Raw genomic sequence first — 19,239 nt, 5'->3', positions numbered from 1 at the left:
CGGCATGAAGCCCAGCCAGTCTATCTTGGCGTTACTCTCGATCGCACTCTGTCATTTCACAAACATCTCATAAAAACTGCAGCAAAGGTGGGCGCGAGGAATAACATCATTGCAAGACTGGCCAGCTCCTCATGGGGCGCGAGCGCTTCCACACTACGATCATCATCTCTGGTATTATGCTATTCCACTGCAGAATACTGTGCCCCAGTATGGTTCCGTAGCCCCCATGTCCACTTGGTCGATTCCAAATTATATTCCTCCATGAGGATAATTTCTGGAACCATCCGTTCCACCCGGTTCCATGGCTGCCAGTTCTTAGCAACATCGCCCCGCCAGATATTAGTCGGGATGCGGCATCATCTAAGTTCATTTCCCACGTCTACACTCGACTGGACCTGCCAATATACGCGGATATCTTCGCCCACCCTGTCCAACGCTTGACGTCTCGTCACCCAATCTGGTCCCCTACGCCTACACTGAACTTCTCTGTTCCAGACTCTTGGAAACAGAGTTGGCAGTCAGCTGAGGTCAAGAACAAACACCTCATCACAGACCCCTGAAAGCGTCAACCCGGCTTTGACCTAGCACGTTATGATTGGGCCCTCCTCAATCGGTATCGAACAGGCCATGGCCGGTGCGCCGCTATGTTCCATCGCTGGGGAGCCAGAGACGACCCGAACTGCCCCTGCGGCTACAGACAGACTATGACCCACATAGTCAACGACTGCCACCTCTCCAGATTCAAAGGAGGTCTCGAAACTTTACATCAGACTCAACCTGACGCTGTTGACTGGCTACGGAAGAAGGGCAAATGCTAGAAGAAGAAGAATTGAGAGGAGCTTTTGTGTCCACTACCTTCTACCTACAAGGTCTGGGCACATGACTGCACTGCTGATTCCTATGTTCTGTGCCCTCAGCCTAGTACATGTCACCTGAGACACTTGCAAATACTACTCTGCTTTTTTCAGTCCACTGGGCTCTCTGATGCCCAGCTATGAAGTTAAACACCAGAGCAACCCTCCTTCCGTGGTGCTGACTTAACTTTGACTTTGAGGGTTTTTTCCCCCTAGAAAAACTAGAGTCCAATTTAATTCATGTATTAAATTTGTTGAATTATTTATTTTCAATTTCTCTTAATCTAAAATAATCTTTTTAAATTTTTTATTGGATAGAGACAGAGAGAAATTGAGAGGGGAGAGGGAGATAGAGGGAAAGAGACAAAGAGACACCTGCACCCCTGCTTCACCACTTATGAAGCTGTCCCCCTGCAGATGGAAACCAGAGGCTTGAACCCAGTTCCTTGTGCACTATAATGTGTGTGCTTAACCAGGTGCACCACTGCCTGGCCCCAATAATCTTCATTTTATTTTTCCATGTTGGCTTGTAGGATGTCTTCATTCTGAACTATGACCTTGTCTTGATGAAGTCTCATTGTGTTCTAGAACATTTGACATTCTGAATTAATCTATTTCTTTTTTTTTTTATTTAAGAAAGTATTAATTAACAAAACCATAGGGTAGGAGGGGTACAACTCCACACAATTCCCACCACCCAATCTCCATAACCCACCCCCTCCCCTCATAGCTTTCCCATTCTCTATCTCTCTGGGAGCATGGACCCAGGGTCATTGTGGGTTGCAGAAGGTAGAAGGTCTGGCTTCTGTAATTGTTTCCCCGCTGAACATGGGCATTGACTGGTCGGTCCATACTCCCAGTCTGCCTCTCTCTTTCCCTAGTAGGGTGTGTCTCTGGGGAAGCTGAGCTCCAGGACACATTGGTGGGGTCTTCAATCCAGGGAAGCCTGGCCGGCATCCTGATGGCATCTGGAACCTGGTGGCTGAAAAGAGAGTTAACATACGAAGCCAAACAAATTGTTGAGCAATCATGGACCCAAAGCTTGGAATAGTGAAGAGGAAGTGTTAGGGAGGTACTCACTGCAAACACTAGTGTACTTCTGCTTTCAGGTATATATTTTGCAGTAGTTTATGGATACGTGTGAACATAAGCTCTCTCTCACAGAAACTGGTGTATATCTAGGTTATGGGACTTTGTTAGAAAGTGAACCACCTGAGATGAAATTAGAGAATACTATGAAAGGAAAGGTCTCACCCGAGTAATGAAGCTGAAGGGTTGTCATTCCACATGTGAAGTCTGTGGACACAGTCTGAGGTGAAGCATGTTGAGGAATCTGACTATTTCTTATTGTGCAGTCTAGCTGGCTTTCCTATCTTCTGGAAGCAGGTCTGTCTGAGATCTTAATTGGATTTAAGCTAAACATTTTTGGCAAAAATATTTACTACAAAGCTGAAGTATATCTCTTCTTGAACACAGCGTCAGGTTACCCCACTGTTGATAATCAGTTTTACTGCTTGGTCAAAGACATAGTCTAAGTTCTCCAGTGTACAATCACGTTTTTTTTTCCCCTTGAAATTAGCAAATAGTTGGGGGTGAGGATAACACTTGGACACACAGCAGCACAATGACCTCGTCCCCTTTAACTTAACAGTTCCAGAATTCATATTCTTTGTAAAGATGTGTTTGCTTATTAGCTCATGAGAGAGAAGGTGGGGGGACAGGACATCACTCTGGCATATATGATGGCATATATTTGAACCAGGGTTTGAACTCAAGACCTTATACTTAGGGATCCAAGGCTCAATCCACTTCACCATCTCCTGGGCTACAGAATTAATTTTCTTGAAAAAATTATGAGTCATCTTTTCCTATAATTCTTTTGAGCAATTAAAAACAACAACAACAACACTGTTTTGCAATGCCACAATAATGCTCAGTGGTGTTCAGATAACACAGGAGGCAGCTGGAGATAGCTGGCTCCCAAGAACAGGATGAAACATCAGAACCTCCAGGTGCTTTTTAGGATATGCTCTGGAAAAGTTGAGTCATACAATCTAAGGGGGACCTGAGACCTAGGGCCCCAGTTCTCCATGTGTTTTGGAGATTGGTAGTCTCTTTGAGGAAATTTTTTTCCCTCCCCTACCCAATTAAGATTTGCCTTGCTGATACTCTTATTTAGGCAGAAAAATATTCATTTAGAGGAGTGGGCAGCTGAGTTTTTTGTAAGGTTTTTGTTTGTTTTTGCTTTCAACAAGTCTATCCTATTCAAGTCCTGCTGTAACTTGCATTGTCTGGTTTTCTTTTTCAGTACTCCCTGGTAGAACTGCAGGTAAGCCAACATTTCCTTCCTTTTCCCTTCCCCTACCCCTTCCCCTTCCCCTTCCCCTACCCCTTCCCCTTCCCCTACCCCTTCCCCTTCCCCTACCCCTTCCCCTTCCCCTACCCCTTCCCCTACCCCTTCCCCTTCCCCTACCCCTTCCCCTTCCCCTACCCCTTCCCCTACCCCTACCCCTTCCCCTTCCCCTTCCCCTACCCCTTCCCCTATCCCTTCCCCTACCCCTTCCCCTACCCCTTCCCCTTCCCCTTCCCCTACCCCTTCCCCTTCCCCTACCCCTTCCCCTACCCCTTCCCCTACCCCTTCCCCTACCCCTTCCCCTACCCCTTCCCCTACCCCTTCCCCTTCCCCTTCTCCTTCCCCTTCCCCTTCCCTTCCCTCTTCCCTTCCCCTCCCCCTCCCCCTTCCCCTTCCCTTCTCTCTCTTTCTTCCTTCCTTTCTTTCTTTTCTTTTTTTGTCAGTCGTAGATTGAGAGTCTGATGATAAACCTTGAAGTCAGAAACAACCCTGGCTGAGAGATGAAGACTCTTCCCCAGCACTGAGTGCTCATGATGCCAACTGTGTCTGTCCTCTTACCACTGCCTATGTGTCTCTCAGACCTAAATTTCTGCAGATAAATAAGGTCACCATCTTTGACTGTGACCTTACCTCCTCTTCTTCCTGTAACTTGTCTGGGTTGTGCCAGCTCTACTAGGCTTGGGTCTGTCCTCCCCTAGTCTTTGATACTAGCTAATGTCATCCATCCTCATCAGTTGAATATGACATGAACACCTGTAAGAGACCTTAAGAAATAACATCTCAAGTGGGTTGGGTGGTGGTATACACGGTAGAGTGCACATGTTACAATGTGCAAGAATCTGGGCTCAAGCCCCTGGTCCCAACCTATGGGGGGGAACGTTCATGAGAGGTGAAGCAGTGTTGTAGGTCTTTCTTTCTTTCTCTCTCTCTCTCTTTATCTCCCTTCCTTCCTTTCTTTCTCTCCCTTTCTTCCATTCTCTCTTTCTTTCTTTCTTTCTTCCTTTCTTCCTTTCTTCCTTTCTTACCAGACCTCTGTTTAAATCAAGTTTTTGGTGGTACCTGGAACCTTTGGTGTCATAGTCCTGAAGACCTTTCTGCATAACCACTATGTTTTCTCCCCTATCTTTCCATCTCTATCTTCCCTTCTCCTCTCAATTTCCCTCTGTGTTTATTAATAGTAACTAAATAAATAAAATTTAAAGAGAGACCTTAAGGGAGTCGGGTGGTAGTGCAGTGGGTTAAGTGCACGTGATGCAATGCACAAGGACCAGCTTAAGGATCCCGGTTCGAGGCCTTAGCTCCCCACCTGCAGGGGAGCTGCTTCACAGGCGGTGAAGCAGGTCTGCAGGTGTTTATCTTTCTCTCCCCCTCTCTGTCTTCCCCTTCTCTCTCCATTTCTCTCTGTCCTATCCAACAATGGATAGGACATCAATAACAATAATAACTACAACAATAAAACAGCAAGGGCAACAAAAGGGAATAAATAAGTAAAATAAATAAATAACCTTAAGAAGAGTTAAGTCCCCACTGCATCCCCTCCACCCTTCCATTCAATCACTTACCTATCTTTCATGTATCTTGCAATCACTCTTATAACATTGTCTCTCAAGAGAGACCAAGAATATGCACTCTTGGTGAATGACATCTTATAGCCTTATAGCGTGTGTTTGTGTGTGTGTGTGTGTGTGTACAAAAGAAATTATCCTATACCTGGCTGGGCTCAAGTAATCAAATAAACAGGAGGCAAATTTATAAGAGGAGAAAGCTAAGAAGATACTAAACGCATATGCCTCCTATGGACACAGGCCTGACCCATAAAATCTGACTAGCTTTCCATGTGGTCTGAGACACCAACTCTAAATAGCATATATAATACAGAGGGTGCTGGGGAGAAGAATGGGATACACGCACACATACACACACCTGCTCTTCCCTGACAGAGACCACAGATGCACTGAACTCCCTTCTACAACAGGTGGGCTTCTTTACCACCTTACATAATTTCTTTCTTTCCTCTTCTTCTTCCTCTTCCTCTTGTTCATCTTCATCTTCTTCTTTCTAAATACAGGATCCAAACAGCAACAGGATTGCACAGTGGTTGGAAGTGGTGCCCGAGCAAGGCATTATAGACCTCTCCTTCCAGCTGGCACCCGAGGCATCGCTGGGCACCTATACAGTGGTAGTGGCTGAAGGCAAGACCTTCGGCACCTTCAGTGTGGAAGAATATGGTAGGTGGGGTCATCAACAAGTCAAAATGCTAGACAACCTCTTATCTCAAATCTGTTTGGGCAAAGTAAAACCTACTCTGAGGAGGGACTATACATTCATTTAAAAATGTTATTGCATTGGGGGTGAGAGTGTTTTGCAGACACCTATCCTGATGAGAGAAGAAATGTGTTGGGAGTTGGGCGATAGTGCAGCGAGTTAAGCACAGGTGGGGCAGAGTGCAAGGACTGGAGTAAGGATCCCGGTTTGAGCCCCTGGCTCCCCACCTGCAGGGGAGGTGCTTCACAAGTGGTGAAGCAGGTCTGCAGGTGTCTGTCTTTTCCCCCCTCCTCTTGCCATTGCTCTCTGTCTTATCCAACAGTGATGACAGCAATAGTAACTACAACAATAAAACAACAAGGGCAACAAAAGGGAATAAATAAATATTTTTTAAAAAAAGAAATGTGTCAGCAACTGTACTATAAACCATTAGCCACCCAATCAAATGATTAAAATATGGTATTGCCTATAATGTGGAGGGAGACATAGTTTCATATTAGAGAGAGAGAGAGATAAAAGCCAGAACAACACTCTGGTACGTACAGTCCATACAGTAGCCTCAGGTATGCAAGTCCTGTGCTCTGTCATCTGAGCAAGTTCCCTGGTTGTTATTTATTCTGTTGTTGTTGCTGCTGCTGCTACTGGGACTTCATTGCTCCAGGACTACAAGAGAGACAGAGACAGAGATAGAATGGCAGGGAACAGGAGAAGACACCACAGAACCAAAGCTACTCCCAACACAATGGGGACTGAGCTGGAACCTGGGTTATGTGCATGATAAAGCAGGTGAAATATCCAGGTGAGCTATTTTTCTGGCTCTGTTTATTCACTTTTGAATATATGCTAAGCCAGTAATAACTTCAGGAGCTCACCACCTTCATAATAGTTCTTCATTTAATCAATCACAGTGTCATAATTGATTTTAGTTGATTATGTCATTGCTATTTGTATGCCTGCTTTGCTCATTGCCTCTATGACCAAGTGCTCCTCCTATTTCATTTCATTTCATTTCATTTCATTTCATTTCATTTCATTTCATTTCATTTCATTTCATTTCATTTCATTTCATTTCATTTCATTTCATTTCATTTCATTTCATTTCTCTTTCTATTCTCCTCAGTGCTACCCAGATTTAAGGTGGAATTGGTGGAGCCCAAGCAGTTATCAACAGTGGAGGACTCTTTCTTGGTGAAAATTTGTTGTCGGTGAGAACAACCCTCTGGGTCTGGTGGAGGCCCAGGCTATCGTGAGAGTAGTGATAAGAGAGTGTTCTGGGGAGTCGGGTGGTAGCGCAGCCAGTTAAGCGCACATGGCGCAAAGCGCAAGGACCGCCATAAGGATCCCGGTTCGAGTCCCCGGCTCCCCACCTGTAGGGGAGTCGCTTCACAAACGGTGAAGCAGGTCTACACCTGTCTATCTTTCTCTCCTCCTCTCTGTCCTCCCCTCCTCTCTCCATTTCTCTGTTTTATCCAACAACGACAACAACAGTAATAACTACAACAACAATAAAAAAAAAAACAAGGGCAACAAAAGGGAGAATAAGTAAATAAATAAAAATTTTTTTAAAAGGAGGTGTTCTGGCAGGAGGGACTGTGGAAAAAGTGATTAAAAACTTGGGATTGTCTATATTTTCCAGAGTTGTGGTTTCTCTAAGGATACATTTATCATCATCATCATTAATCTATTTATCTATTGATAGGACAGGGAGAAATTGAGAGGGGAGGAAGAGATAGAGAGGAAGAAAGACAGAGAGACACCTGCAGACCTGCTTCACCACTTGTGAAGCTTCTGCCCTAAAGGTGAGGATGGGGGCTTGTGCATGGCAACATGTACATTCAACCAGGTGTACCACCACTGTCCCCCGCCAAGAATATGTCTTTAAATCATGTTTCTTCTGACTCCATCAGCATTAGCAATGCAGTATCTAGTTTGTACAGAACACAATATTCAATAAGAGTAAGGGAAGACAATGTTTTTGCCCTTTGGATGGCTTTTACTATGTAATGTGATAACAGCTTTGAAGAAAGCTAGGGAGTAACAGATGGGACTGTCCGTGCACTGTGGGAGGTGAGAGTGACGGGAAGAAGGGCAAGGTGGTGTCTGAGGAAAGAGACTGGATTTTAAGTGGAATGTCCTAGCTCTGACCCCCTATATTTTTCTGGGGCAGGTACATCTATGGAAAGCCCGTACAAGGAGTGGTGCAGGTATCAGCCTGTCAGAAGGCTTTTGATTACTGGTCTCCAGAAGGAAAGTGGGAACCATTGCCTAATAAATGCAGAAAGCTCTCTGGACAGGTGAGTAAATAGACATAGAAAAGCAACAGTGGGGGGGGGGGGTAGATAGCATAATGGTTGAGCAAAGAGACTCATGCCTAAGGCTCCAAAAGTCCCAGGTTCAATCTCCCCACACCACCATAAGCCAGAGCTGAGTAGTGCTATGGTAAAGGAAAAAAAAAAAAAAGGAGAGAGAGAAGAAAAAGAAAAAGAAAAGCAACAGTATTGGGGCCAGGTGGTGGTACATCTGGTAAGTGCACACATTACAATGTGCAAGGACCCAGGTTCAAGCCTCCAGTCCCCACCTGCAGGGGAAAATCTTCACAGGTAGTGAAACAGAGCTGTGGGTATCTGTCTGTCTGTCTGTCTCTCTCTCCCTCCCTCCCTCTCAATTTCTGACTGTCTCTATCCAATAAATAAAGACAATTTTAAAAATAAAAAAGAAAGAAAAAGAAAGAAAGAAAGAAAGAAAGAAAGAAAGAAAGAAAGAAAGAGAGAAAGGCAACAGTATTGACATGTCCTAAAGAGTATGTAAGTGTGTGTGTGGCGGGAGGTGGGAGGGTAGAGGAGATGAGAGGGTGGGTAGGTGGTAGCACACCTGATTGAGCGCACATATCACCATGCGCAAAGACTAGGGTTTGAGCCCCCAGTTCCCACATGCAGGGGGGAAGCTTCATGAGTGGACTAGCAGTTCTGCAGGTGTCTCTCTTGCTTTCTCCCTCTCCTCTCAATTTCTCTATGTCCTATCAAATAAAAAAAAGAAAGGGGGATGGGGAAGAAGTAAGGAAATGACCACCAAGAGTGGTAGATTCATCACCAGGCACTGAGCCCCAGCGATAACCCAGATGGGGAAAAAAAAAAAAAAAGTAAGTGAAGAACAACAGAGTAAAGTGCCCAAAGTAGAAAGCATTCCTCATGATTACTGTTTCAGTTCCAAAGAATAAAACATTCTTCTTTATTTTAGAGAGAGAAAGTCTTTCAGAATCTGCCTCTGATTGGGGACCAGGAGGTGGCTCAACCAGTAGAACACAAGTAGCCAGGTTCAAGCCTTGGATCACCACATGGAAATATCTGTAGGAGGGAAACTTCACCAGTGGCAGAGCAGTGCTTTGGTCTCATTCTCTCTCTCTTTCTCTCTCTCCCTGTATTTTTTTTCTCTATCACTCTGTCAGAAAGGGGAAAAAAATGGCCCCCAGGAGTAATAAGAGTCATGCAAACATGGAATCTCAGCAGTAACCCTGTTGACAAAAAGAAAATTAACAAAAACCTTCAAGTGATCTAATTCTTCTGTTCTAGACTTGACTTTGGTTCTTTTTTTTATTTCTTTATTGGGGAATTAATGTTTTACATTCAACAGTAAATACAATAGTTTGTACATGCATAACATTTCCCAGTTTTCCATATAACAATACAACCCCTATTTGGTCCTCTGTCACCCGAGAAGGATGACAGAGGACTTTGGTTCTTTTGCCTTCTCCTTCATATTTTATTAGATTATTTATTCCTTCTTTTTTTTTTTTTAAAGGTATATGTTTTTCTTTTTTTAAAATATTTATTTATTCTCTTTTGTTGCCCTTGTTGTTTTATTGTTGTAGTTATTATTGTTGTTGTCGTTGTTGGATAGGACAGAGAGAAATGGAGAGAGGAGGGGAAGACAGAGAGGAGAAGAGAAAGATAGACACCTGCAGACCTGCTTCACCGCCTGTGAAGCGACTCCCCTGCAGGTGGGGAGCCGGGGTTCGAACCGGGATCCTTATGCCGGTCCTTGTGCTTTGCACCACCTGTGCTTAACCCGCTGTGCTACAGCCCAACTCCCTATTTATTCCTTCTATAGTACATTATGAAATGAAAGCAGAAGGCAGGGCAGATAATATAATTCTTATGTAAAAGACTTCCCTGCCTGAGGCTCACAGGTCTCAAATTCAATGCTCCACACCACCAGAGTTGAGTTAAAAATTAAAAGTAGTGGTCCAGGAGGTGACACAGTGAGTGGGTAAAGCATTGGACTCGCAGACATGAGCTCCTGAGTTCAATCCCTGGAAGCACATGTACTAGGGTGACATCTGATTCTTTCTCTCTTCCTATCCCTCTCATTAATAGATTAATTAAAAACAAATAAATTTGGGAGTCAGGCGGTAGCGCAGTGGGTTATGCGCACATGGCACGAAGTGCAAGGACGGACCTAAGGATCCCAGTTCGAGGCCCCAGCTCCCCACCTACAGGGAATTCGCTTCACAGGTGGTGAAGCAGGTCTGCAGGTGTCTATCTTTCTCTCCCCCTCTCTGTCTTCCCCTCCTCTCTCCATTTCTCTCTGTCCTATCCAACAACGATGACAACAGCAACAACAGCAATAATAACTACAACAATAAAAAACAAGGGCAACAAAAGGGAAAATAAGCAATATAAAAAATTAAAAAATATTTTAAATATATATATATATATATATATATATATATATTTAAAAAGCAAGAGAGAGAAACTGAAAGAGGAGGTGGGGTAGAGAGAGAAAGACAGACACCTGTACTACTTCACCACTCATGAAAGCTTTCCTCCTGCAGATGGGGTTGAGGGCCTGAACTGAGGTCCTTGTGCACTACAATCTGTGAGCTTAACCACACAGCCCCTAAGATTTTTGTTTGTTTGTTTGTTTTTAAATACTGTTTATTTTTAACTTACTTATTTTTTTTGATAGGACAGAGAAAAATCAAGAAGGAAAGGGGAGCTAGAGAAGGAGAAAGAGAAGGGGTTGGGTGGTGGTGCACCCAGTTGAGTACACATATCCCTTCATGCAAGGACTGGCTTGAGTCCCCACTCCCCACCTGCAGGGCGTGTTTCAAAGTGGTAAATCAGGTCTGCAGGTGTCTCTCTGTCTCTCCCTCTCTATCTCTTCCTTCCCTCTCAATTTCTTTCTATCCAGTGCTCAGTTCTGGCTAGGGACTGAACCTGGAGCCTCAGAGCCTCAGGCATGAAAGTCTTTTGCATAACCATTATGCTGTTTCCCCAGCCCTAAAAAAAAATTTTTTTAAAGAAAGAAATGAAAGCAGAAATGAGACAATGCCCCCTCTGTCTGATTGCTCAATAGACTGACAGAACAGGATGCTTCTCAGCATCTGTGGACATGTCTACCTTCAACCTCACAAGTTACATGTACAATCACAACATTGATATTGTGGCCTCTGTGGCAGAGGAAGGGACAGGTAAGTAGACTGCTTCTTGACTCATTAAGAAATGTGAAAGGGGGAATCGGGTGGTAGTGCAGCTGGTTAAGTGTATGTGGTGCAAAGCTCAAGGACCAGCTGTAAGGATCCCGGTTCGAGGCCCTGGCTCCCCACCTGCAGGGGAGTCGCTTCACAGGCGGTGAAGCAGGTCTGCAGGTGTCTCTTTCTCTCCCCCTCTCTGTCTTCCCCTCCTCTCTCCATTTATCTCTGTCCTATCCAAGAACAACAATAATAACTACAACAATAAAGCAGCAAGAGCAACAAAAGGGAATAAATAAATATTTAAAAATAATAATAAAGAAATGTGAAAGGAAAGCGGCTGCCCCAAGCAGACCTGGAGAAAGCATGCAAGATCTACCATTATTCGTGTTTGGGAAAGCTGTTCCTAGTTCTTAGCGGGAAATTTCAGCTCCTACCCTACCACTTACTGCTTATTTCACAAAAAGTCTGGATAGGAAGAGTTAATTTAAATCTTTGGCATGTTCTGCTAGTTCATGTTCATTATTTCAGGGATTTTATATTAAACCTAGAGATGAGGGTATCAGGCATACAGATGATGATTTATCTGGCTTCCCTCTGCAGGAATGGAGGCCAATACCACTCAGAGTGTCTACATTTCTTCACAAATGGGATCAATGACCTTTGAAGATACCAATAACTTTTATTACCCCAATTTCCCCTTCAGTGGGAAGGTATGTTGAAACTTACCTGCACAGACAAAAAGAAAAAACGTAAACTAGCCACTGTTACCTCCTTTCTGTGGGCAAAACAGGATTAATTTAGCATTGTGCAAAGTACCATATATGAATTCACTTACCTATTTTGTATAACAATCCTATGAAGTAGACACTTCTACTGCTCTCCCCCTTACAGATGGACAGATTGGAGTACATTAAGCATTTTTCTCAACATTATATAGCTAAGCAAGTGATAACTATATTCAAACCCTGACAGTCTGCCTCCTGAAAATATATTCAACTTCTTCAGCTCTCTCAATTTCTTGATCTCACAATCCACATGAGATAGCCCTTGAATATGTTTTCAGATATGTTATTTATTTTGATGAAGCGAGAGAGAGAGAGAGAGAGAGAGAGAAGGGAGATCAGAGCTCATCTCTGGCTTATGGTGGTATGGGGGACTAAACCTGGGACCTTGGAACTTCAGGTATAGAGTCTTTTGCAGAACCATTATGCTATCTCTCCTCCCTGAGTATGTTTATTGATTTTTCTTTTTTAGTTGTAATTAATAAGTTATAATAACTTCTTCCTCTTCCTCTTCCTCTTCCTCTTCCTCTTCCTCTTCCTCTTCTTCTTCTTCTTCTTCTTCTTCTTCTTCTTCTTCTTCTTCTTCTTCTTCTTCTTCTTCTTCTAGCGTTTGCCCTTCTTCTGTAGCCAGTCAACAGCGTCAGGTTGAGCCTGCTTGAAAGCTGTCAGGAGCTGCTTGTTGCTGGTTATGAAAGTGACTGGGATCCATGTGGATTCAGTCGGCTAGGAAGGATCGTCAGTTTCCCCAATGAATGGGTACTCATGGGATGCACCACGGGAGTTATAATAACTTATAAGTTTAATAAAAAGATTATAATATATGGTTCCATACCATACTCACCACCAAGTTCTGTAACCCTGAATATTTTTTGAATTTACATATTTATTTATTGGGGAAATAACTCAAGTAGTAAAGTACAGGGCTTAAACACCTAGAGTTCTTGATTTGTGCCTTAGGACCCTATGTACTTAGTGGTGCTCTGGCTTCCTTTTCTCTCTTTAATGTGAAGCTCAATCTGATATTAAATTTTTTTTAATCTTTTTATTTTTTTATTCATAAAAAGGAAACATTAACTAAACCATAGGATAATATGGGTACAACTCCACACAATTCTTACCAGCAGATCTCTGTATCCTATCCCCTCCCCTGATAGCTTTCCTATTCTTTAACCCTCTGGGAGTATGGACCCAAGGTCATTGTGGGGTGCAGTAGGTGGAAGGTCTGGCTTCTGTAATTGCTTCCCCGCTGAACATGGGCATTGGCAGGTCGATCCATACTCCCAGCCTGCCTCTCTCTTTCCTGATATTAAATTTTTTAAAATAAATATTTATTTATTTTATGAGAAATAGAATAATGCCACTCTCTTTTGGCATATGTGGTGCCCAAGACCCAGTCCAGCGCCCAATGAATGTCCTAAGCTCTACTCACTGACCCATCTGCCCTGTTAATTGTTAGTGACTCTCCCTTGAATGTTAGTGACTTCCATGCCTTTTCTAATGCCACAGCCTAAATCTTTGAACTTTAGAGCTGTAAACCAGGTTACATCTAGTCTGCTTTCCTGCATCTAGCCAAGGTTAGTATCAAACTTTCCTCAAGAGAGAGACATTTATAACTCCATAAGCATTTCATTTAGAGATTTAAAATCTTTCCCCTCTTGGTGTCTTCTTTCTGATATCTAGCTTAACCTCCCCTTTCTTTAGCTTATCTTTCTTTGCTTTCCAAGTAACTGTTCAACCAAATAATGTTGCACATACTTTGATTCATTTACTCTTTTATTACCTCGTCTCTAGACCAATAACATAGCCAGATTTCCTTAGAACCCAGGGGTTATAGAATTGGGGAGTAGGAGTGGATTATTTTTTTTACTATTATTAGTGATTTAATATTGGTTTATAAAATTACAAAATAACGGGTACAATTTCACATCATTCTACTGCCAGAGTTCTGTGTCCCCATTCTCTTCATTGGAAATGGCTGTGGTTCTCCCAAGGTCACAGATATGGGTTGACTATTATTTCTGTATCTACCTATCTATATTTATAAATATCTGCTCTTTTTTTTTTTCTATGCCTTCACTTCCTTTCTAAGGCACACCTATATCTATTACTACCTCTGAATATCTTTCCTTTCTTCTTCTTTTTTTCTCTGGGTCCTGTTGGAATTGGGGTTCAGAGCCCTCTAGCCATCTTCCTCTAACATTTCTCCTACTCTGGGACTATAGACCAAAATTGTTTATGGGGTGCAGAAGGTGGGCGTTCTGACTTCTGTAATTGCTTCTCCACTGGACATGGGCATTGGCAGGTTGATCCATACCCCCAGACTATTTTTGTCTTTCCCTAGTGTGGTAAGGCTATGAAGAGGTGAAGTTCTGGGACACATTTGATTAGGTTGTTTGCCCAGGGAGTTCAGGATGGAATCATAGTAAGATCAACAACTTTGTGTCTAAAAAGCAGTTAAGATATGAAGCAGGACAAAATGCTTAATAAACGGGAACCAAAAAGTAAGTATAGAATAGGTGAGAATAGGGATTTTAGAGTGGTAAGAAGCTAGGAAATCAAGGGGGGGGGGGGACAAAAAAAAAAGAAGCTAGGAAATCTATTTTAGGTATGTTCCTAGGAGCCCATGACTTTAATAATTTTTGCTTGAGCTTGATATTTAACATGGAGATGTATTAAGAATATTGTCTGGGAAGATGTAGTCAGAGTTGATAATAGAACTAGAAAGCTGGATTAGGCAATGAGTAAGTCCCCAAATTGAAGAGAATCTATAAATACAGTTAACTGTTTGCAACATTAATCTGACCCCAAGCCCATGTATCTATATATCTATCTCTATCTCTGTCTATATCTATATCTGTATCTGTACCAGGAGCCTATGTAACCTCTGAATTTCTGTCAATCTGAGCTCATAGTCCATGGTCACAGCTGGGAACATACTAGGCGACTGCATTCATTTTAGAACCAGTCTTCCTCTAGTGGCAGAGTAGGATGACCCAGACTCCCTTCAAAAAGTGGGACAGTCAGAAGAGATTATTTTTAAGATCATGAAAGCTAAGAAATGGACCAAGCCTCAGCAGAAGATTACCTTGCTTCATTAACTACTTGGAAAATCTACTTCTATTCCAAGCTAAGCTGTCTCTGTTTCTTGGTTCCTCATAGATTCTAGCTTTCAACCTTTGAATCACATTTACCTTTTTCATAGCCTTCTGGAATGTTCTCTTAGAGTTTCTGTTATTGGGTCTCTATATCTCATACCCAAACCTACTCCAATTCTAATTCTAATATGTTGTTGACTTTCACTCCTCAGATTAGAGTTAAAGGCCATGATGACTCCCTCCTCAAGAACCATCCAGTGTTCCTGGTGATTTATAGCACAAATGGAACCATCAACCACACCCTAGTCACTGATGACAGTGGACTGGCCTCCTTCAAGCTGGAGACAGTGAATTGGAATGGGACAGGCATTTCTTTGGAAGTAAGTGCTGGGCACCAGCTTTCTTCCCTGGAGGAAACTTCAAAATGGTTCTTTTTCCACCCTCATCCTCAACCACACCTCCATTTGCAATTCCATCTCCTGCTCCTTCGCTGACAAAAAGTTTTTTTAGATCCTATTTTCTAATTATTTTATTTATTTATGTATTAATTTATTTACCAGAGTATTGTTCAGCTCTGGATTATGGTGATGCTATGGAAAACTGGAGACTCAGGCACAAAGTCTTTTGCATAACCACTATGCTGCCTTCCCAGCCTGACCCTGTTTGTTTCTAATATCAATCAAATAAATGATCTTCTAGACCAAAATTGCTTTCTGTCAATTAACTTTTTGTTTATTTATTTGATAGTATAGAGAAACTGAAACAAGGAGAGATAGGGAGAGAGAGAGAGAGAGAGAGACATCTGTAGTTGACCCTTGTAAAGCTTCCTCCCTGCAGTTGGGGGCCAGGGACTTGAACATTGGTCTCTGTACATGATAATGTGTGTGCTCAACCAGGCGTGCCACCACCTCGTTTTTCATTATAGAACTTATCCCCATCTCTGTCTGATTCTGATCCTATATTTGAAGTCAGAATAGGAAGTGGGGAAATGTTGTGTCCTTCCTCCTATTCTCCTTCCACTTCTCCCATTACTCATAAGAATGGTGATGAGGAGTGCTCCAGATTTTGGATGACATAGAGGGAAGGCTGCTCATTCCTGTTATCACCCACTGCACAATGCTTCGTCACAAACAGCTACAAAATTTGAGTATTGTGCAACAGCAAGCATTTACTGCTGTGCATCTGGGATGGTTGGGCAGCAGACAGCTCTACTGATCGTGGAGGGTGTCCTTCTAAGTTTGTAGACCAGCTAGCTGTAGGCTGGTGTCCCTCTACCCCCAATGCTGCTCCAACCAGCAAGACATGGCAATGATGAACAGCACAAGCAAAATCTGGCATGCAAGGGCTTGTATATGCCTCTATTACCGTACATATATCTCACATATTATTGTCACAAGTCATGTGGGGGGCCCATAGTCAGACTGAAAGGACCCTGTAAGATTGCCAGGGAAATGTTGCTACTGGGGGAGTGAAGAGTTGAGCCTTCCATGTGATCACCCCATCACTCTGCCTAAGCAAGAACATACTGTTTGTATTGCAATTAATTTAATTCTTTTTTTTTAACTCTACATACCACTCAATTATTCTACTGAGAAATAATTATTTTAATGGTAGAAAGATAAGCAGTAGTAGTGCATCAGACTTACATGCCTCAGGCCCCTACCCCCTACTCCTAGCTCTCACTCTCACTGTCGAGGCCCAAGGTTCAATTCCTTAAACTACCATATTTCACAACTAAGCAATATTTTATCTCTCTCTCCCCCCCCTCCCATTTTTGTTTCAGGGCAAGTTCCAAATGGAGGATTTGGTACATAATCCAGAACAAGTGCCTCGTTACTATCAAAATGCTTACCTGTACCTGCAACCTTTCTACAACACAACACGCAGTTTCCTTGGCATCCACCAGCTAAATGGAATCTTGAAATGTAGTCAGCCCCAGGAAGTGCTGATGGATTACTACATTGACCCAGCTGATGCGACCCCTGACCAGGACATCGTCTTCACCTACTTTGTGAGGCTGGGAAATATGGATTCATGAAAATGTGTCAGGGAGATGGAGAAGGAATGAGGAGAGTGAATCTGAGAGGGTGAACAGATGGTCTAAGCAAAGATCTAGTACAAGCCACCTAGATAGTGTCGATTTTTTTATTTTTTAAATTTTTGAAACATGTATTTATTATTTTTTTATTTGGTAGAACAGAGAGAATTCAAGATGGGAGGGGGAGGGAGGGGGGAAGGAGACACCTGCAGATCTGCTCCACTATGTGAAGTTTCCACCCTGCAGGTGGACCAGGGCCTTGAACCTGGGTCTTTGCATATGGCAATTGGTGCACTCAACCAGGTGCAACATCATCAGGTCTTTGCATCTCAAACTTTTTAGAGGTCACATAAAAATTAGTAGAAGAGATGAAACTAACTTTTAAAAATATGTTTTATTAAAGTCATGTATGCAAGGTATTATCCTTTCACCAGGAAGTCATAAAAATGATTAGTACTTTACATTCTTTGTCTCACTTTGAAACTCAGAATACAGATTTTGCACTTCATGGCCTTGAGACTAGCAGCATTTTAAGGACTGAGTGGTCACATGTGGGCTGGAGCTTCTATGTTGCAAAGGGTATAAAGGGTATAAAGAGCAGTGGGGGAGTCAGGCGGTAGCACAGCGGGTTAAGCGCAGGTGGCATAAAGTGCAAGGACCAGCCTGAGGATCCTGGTTCGAGCCCCTAGCTCCCCACCTGCAGGGGAGTTGCTTCACAATCAGTGAAGCAGGTCTGCAGGTGTCTATCTTTCTCTCCCCCTCTCTGTCTTCCCCTCCTCTCTCCATTTCTCTCTGTCCTATCCAATAATGATGACATCAATAACAACAGTAATGACTACAACAATAAAACAACAAGGGCAACAAAAGAGAATAAATAAATATTTTTTAAAAGAATTTCTTAAACAAAAAAAAGAGCAGTGGGGTGGGATGGGAGGGATGAGGAATAAAGAGAGTTTTGACCCAGAGTCCCAGGGAAACTATGTGGGGAAATAAAAGAAGGCATCAACAAGGAAATTTGCATGTCAGGGCTGAAAAGGAGAGTTGATGAAGGGAGAAAGGCTAAGAAGGGGCTGGAACTCAGAAAACATTTAATTCTGTATATCTTTAGTCAGTATTTCCATACACATGACACAGGGTTAAGATTAACATTGGTAGTAGTATTGTTAGGAAATAAAACAACATCTTGACACTTGAAAGAATTATGTAAAGACAAGTATCTTTACTGGGCACCTTGGGACTAGAATCATGTAAACCTCCAGTTTGATCATCATTCAGTTATGTCTTTATTCTTTTATTATTCTCTCAAAATCTCTGAGACTGTCCCCCCACCCCTATACCCCCATCAGTCTGGTGTCTTTATAAAGCTAAAGCAATCACCCTGACATCATAAAACAAGGAGGGGGGGGTATAGAATAACAAGACTGAGTGATAATACAGGCATTATTTTCAGGACAGAAGTGTGAGGAGGTCTGACAAACTGTATGGAAGGGTGTGTGTGTGAGAGAAGGCCATGGAGGAATCAACTGGGCTCTTGACTGGAGTCTGAGGTGACAGCCTGCTTAGAAACAAGTTTCCCTGAGTCAGATTTCAAGTGAGAGTGAAAGGGAAGGGAGAGTGAGAAAAAAAGAGATTGCTCCACCCAAGAGTCAAATGTCAAATAGATCCAAGAGGGCTTCAAGCACATTCCTCTCTATTGAATTTCCCATTGAGTGAAATAATAATAATGAAAGATTGTGAAAGATGGGTTTTAATCAACTTTATATTTACAATAAGCATAAGCGAATTAAACCTGTAAATCTGGTCCCAGCCCTCAGAAATGGTGGGCAGCTATCAGTTGTGAGGCAGGGTTTCCATGGTATCTGACCCCAGGCAGTGATGATCTTTGTCATTCACCCTGTAGTTCCCAGGCAGGTCCCTCCAACTGAAAGAAGAGTCACCAGGGTTCTTGGTAATGTCTGACTCAGGTTCTGGGCTTCTCAAAGGAAACTCTTTTTATGCAGGAATGTAGGTATATTGAGATCCAGAGACTCCAGAAATAAGGCCAGCGCTAGACTCCATAATTTCTATGCTTTTGATTATTTTTTTCCCTTGTTCTTTAGTTAATGGGGAAAGGGAGTTTGGAGATGGAAGGGCAGAAATACCTGAACTTCAAGAAGCAAGGTGAGTGGTAATGTTTCTCTTAGAAGAGAACAAGGTTATCTGAAACTTGCAGAAAACTGTGCTTATACATAGTAACGGTGCAAACAGCACTAGAGATAACCATAAGGCAACAGAAAATGGAGAAAGACCTTATACTAAGAGACCTAAGACTGTCCCAGTGAGATGCGCAAACCTGGTTGGAAGGCTCTGATAGAGACGCTCATCCCTGCTGATCTACTC

General features: G+C 42.8%; 1 protein-coding gene and 1 long non-coding RNA gene across 2 annotated transcripts in view; both read left to right on the top strand.

Moving 5' to 3' along the window:
• The window catches only part of LOC132538121 (uncharacterized), a 350,189-nt gene that overhangs the window by 159,601 nt on the left and 171,349 nt on the right, over positions 1–19,239 (top strand). The window lies entirely within an intron of this gene.
• Positions 1–19,239, top strand: part of A2ML1 (alpha-2-macroglobulin like 1) — a 67,026-nt gene that overhangs the window by 8,880 nt on the left and 38,907 nt on the right. The window contains exons 5-13 of the mRNA XM_007537629.2: positions 3,163–3,183; positions 5,276–5,435; positions 6,593–6,677; positions 7,640–7,766; positions 10,828–10,942; positions 11,546–11,655; positions 15,035–15,202; positions 16,606–16,833; positions 18,960–19,020. Of these exons, the coding sequence (XP_007537691.1) occupies positions 3,163–3,183; positions 5,276–5,435; positions 6,593–6,677; positions 7,640–7,766; positions 10,828–10,942; positions 11,546–11,655; positions 15,035–15,202; positions 16,606–16,833; positions 18,960–19,020 (1,075 nt within the window). The remainder of the gene's footprint in view (positions 1–3,162; positions 3,184–5,275; positions 5,436–6,592; positions 6,678–7,639; positions 7,767–10,827; positions 10,943–11,545; positions 11,656–15,034; positions 15,203–16,605; positions 16,834–18,959; positions 19,021–19,239) is intronic.

Source organism: Erinaceus europaeus, chromosome 4 (genome assembly GCF_950295315.1).
Source record: "Erinaceus europaeus chromosome 4, mEriEur2.1, whole genome shotgun sequence".
Taxonomy (NCBI): domain Eukaryota; kingdom Metazoa; phylum Chordata; class Mammalia; order Eulipotyphla; family Erinaceidae; genus Erinaceus; species Erinaceus europaeus.
This window is presented reverse-complemented; position numbering and strand designations above follow the sequence as displayed.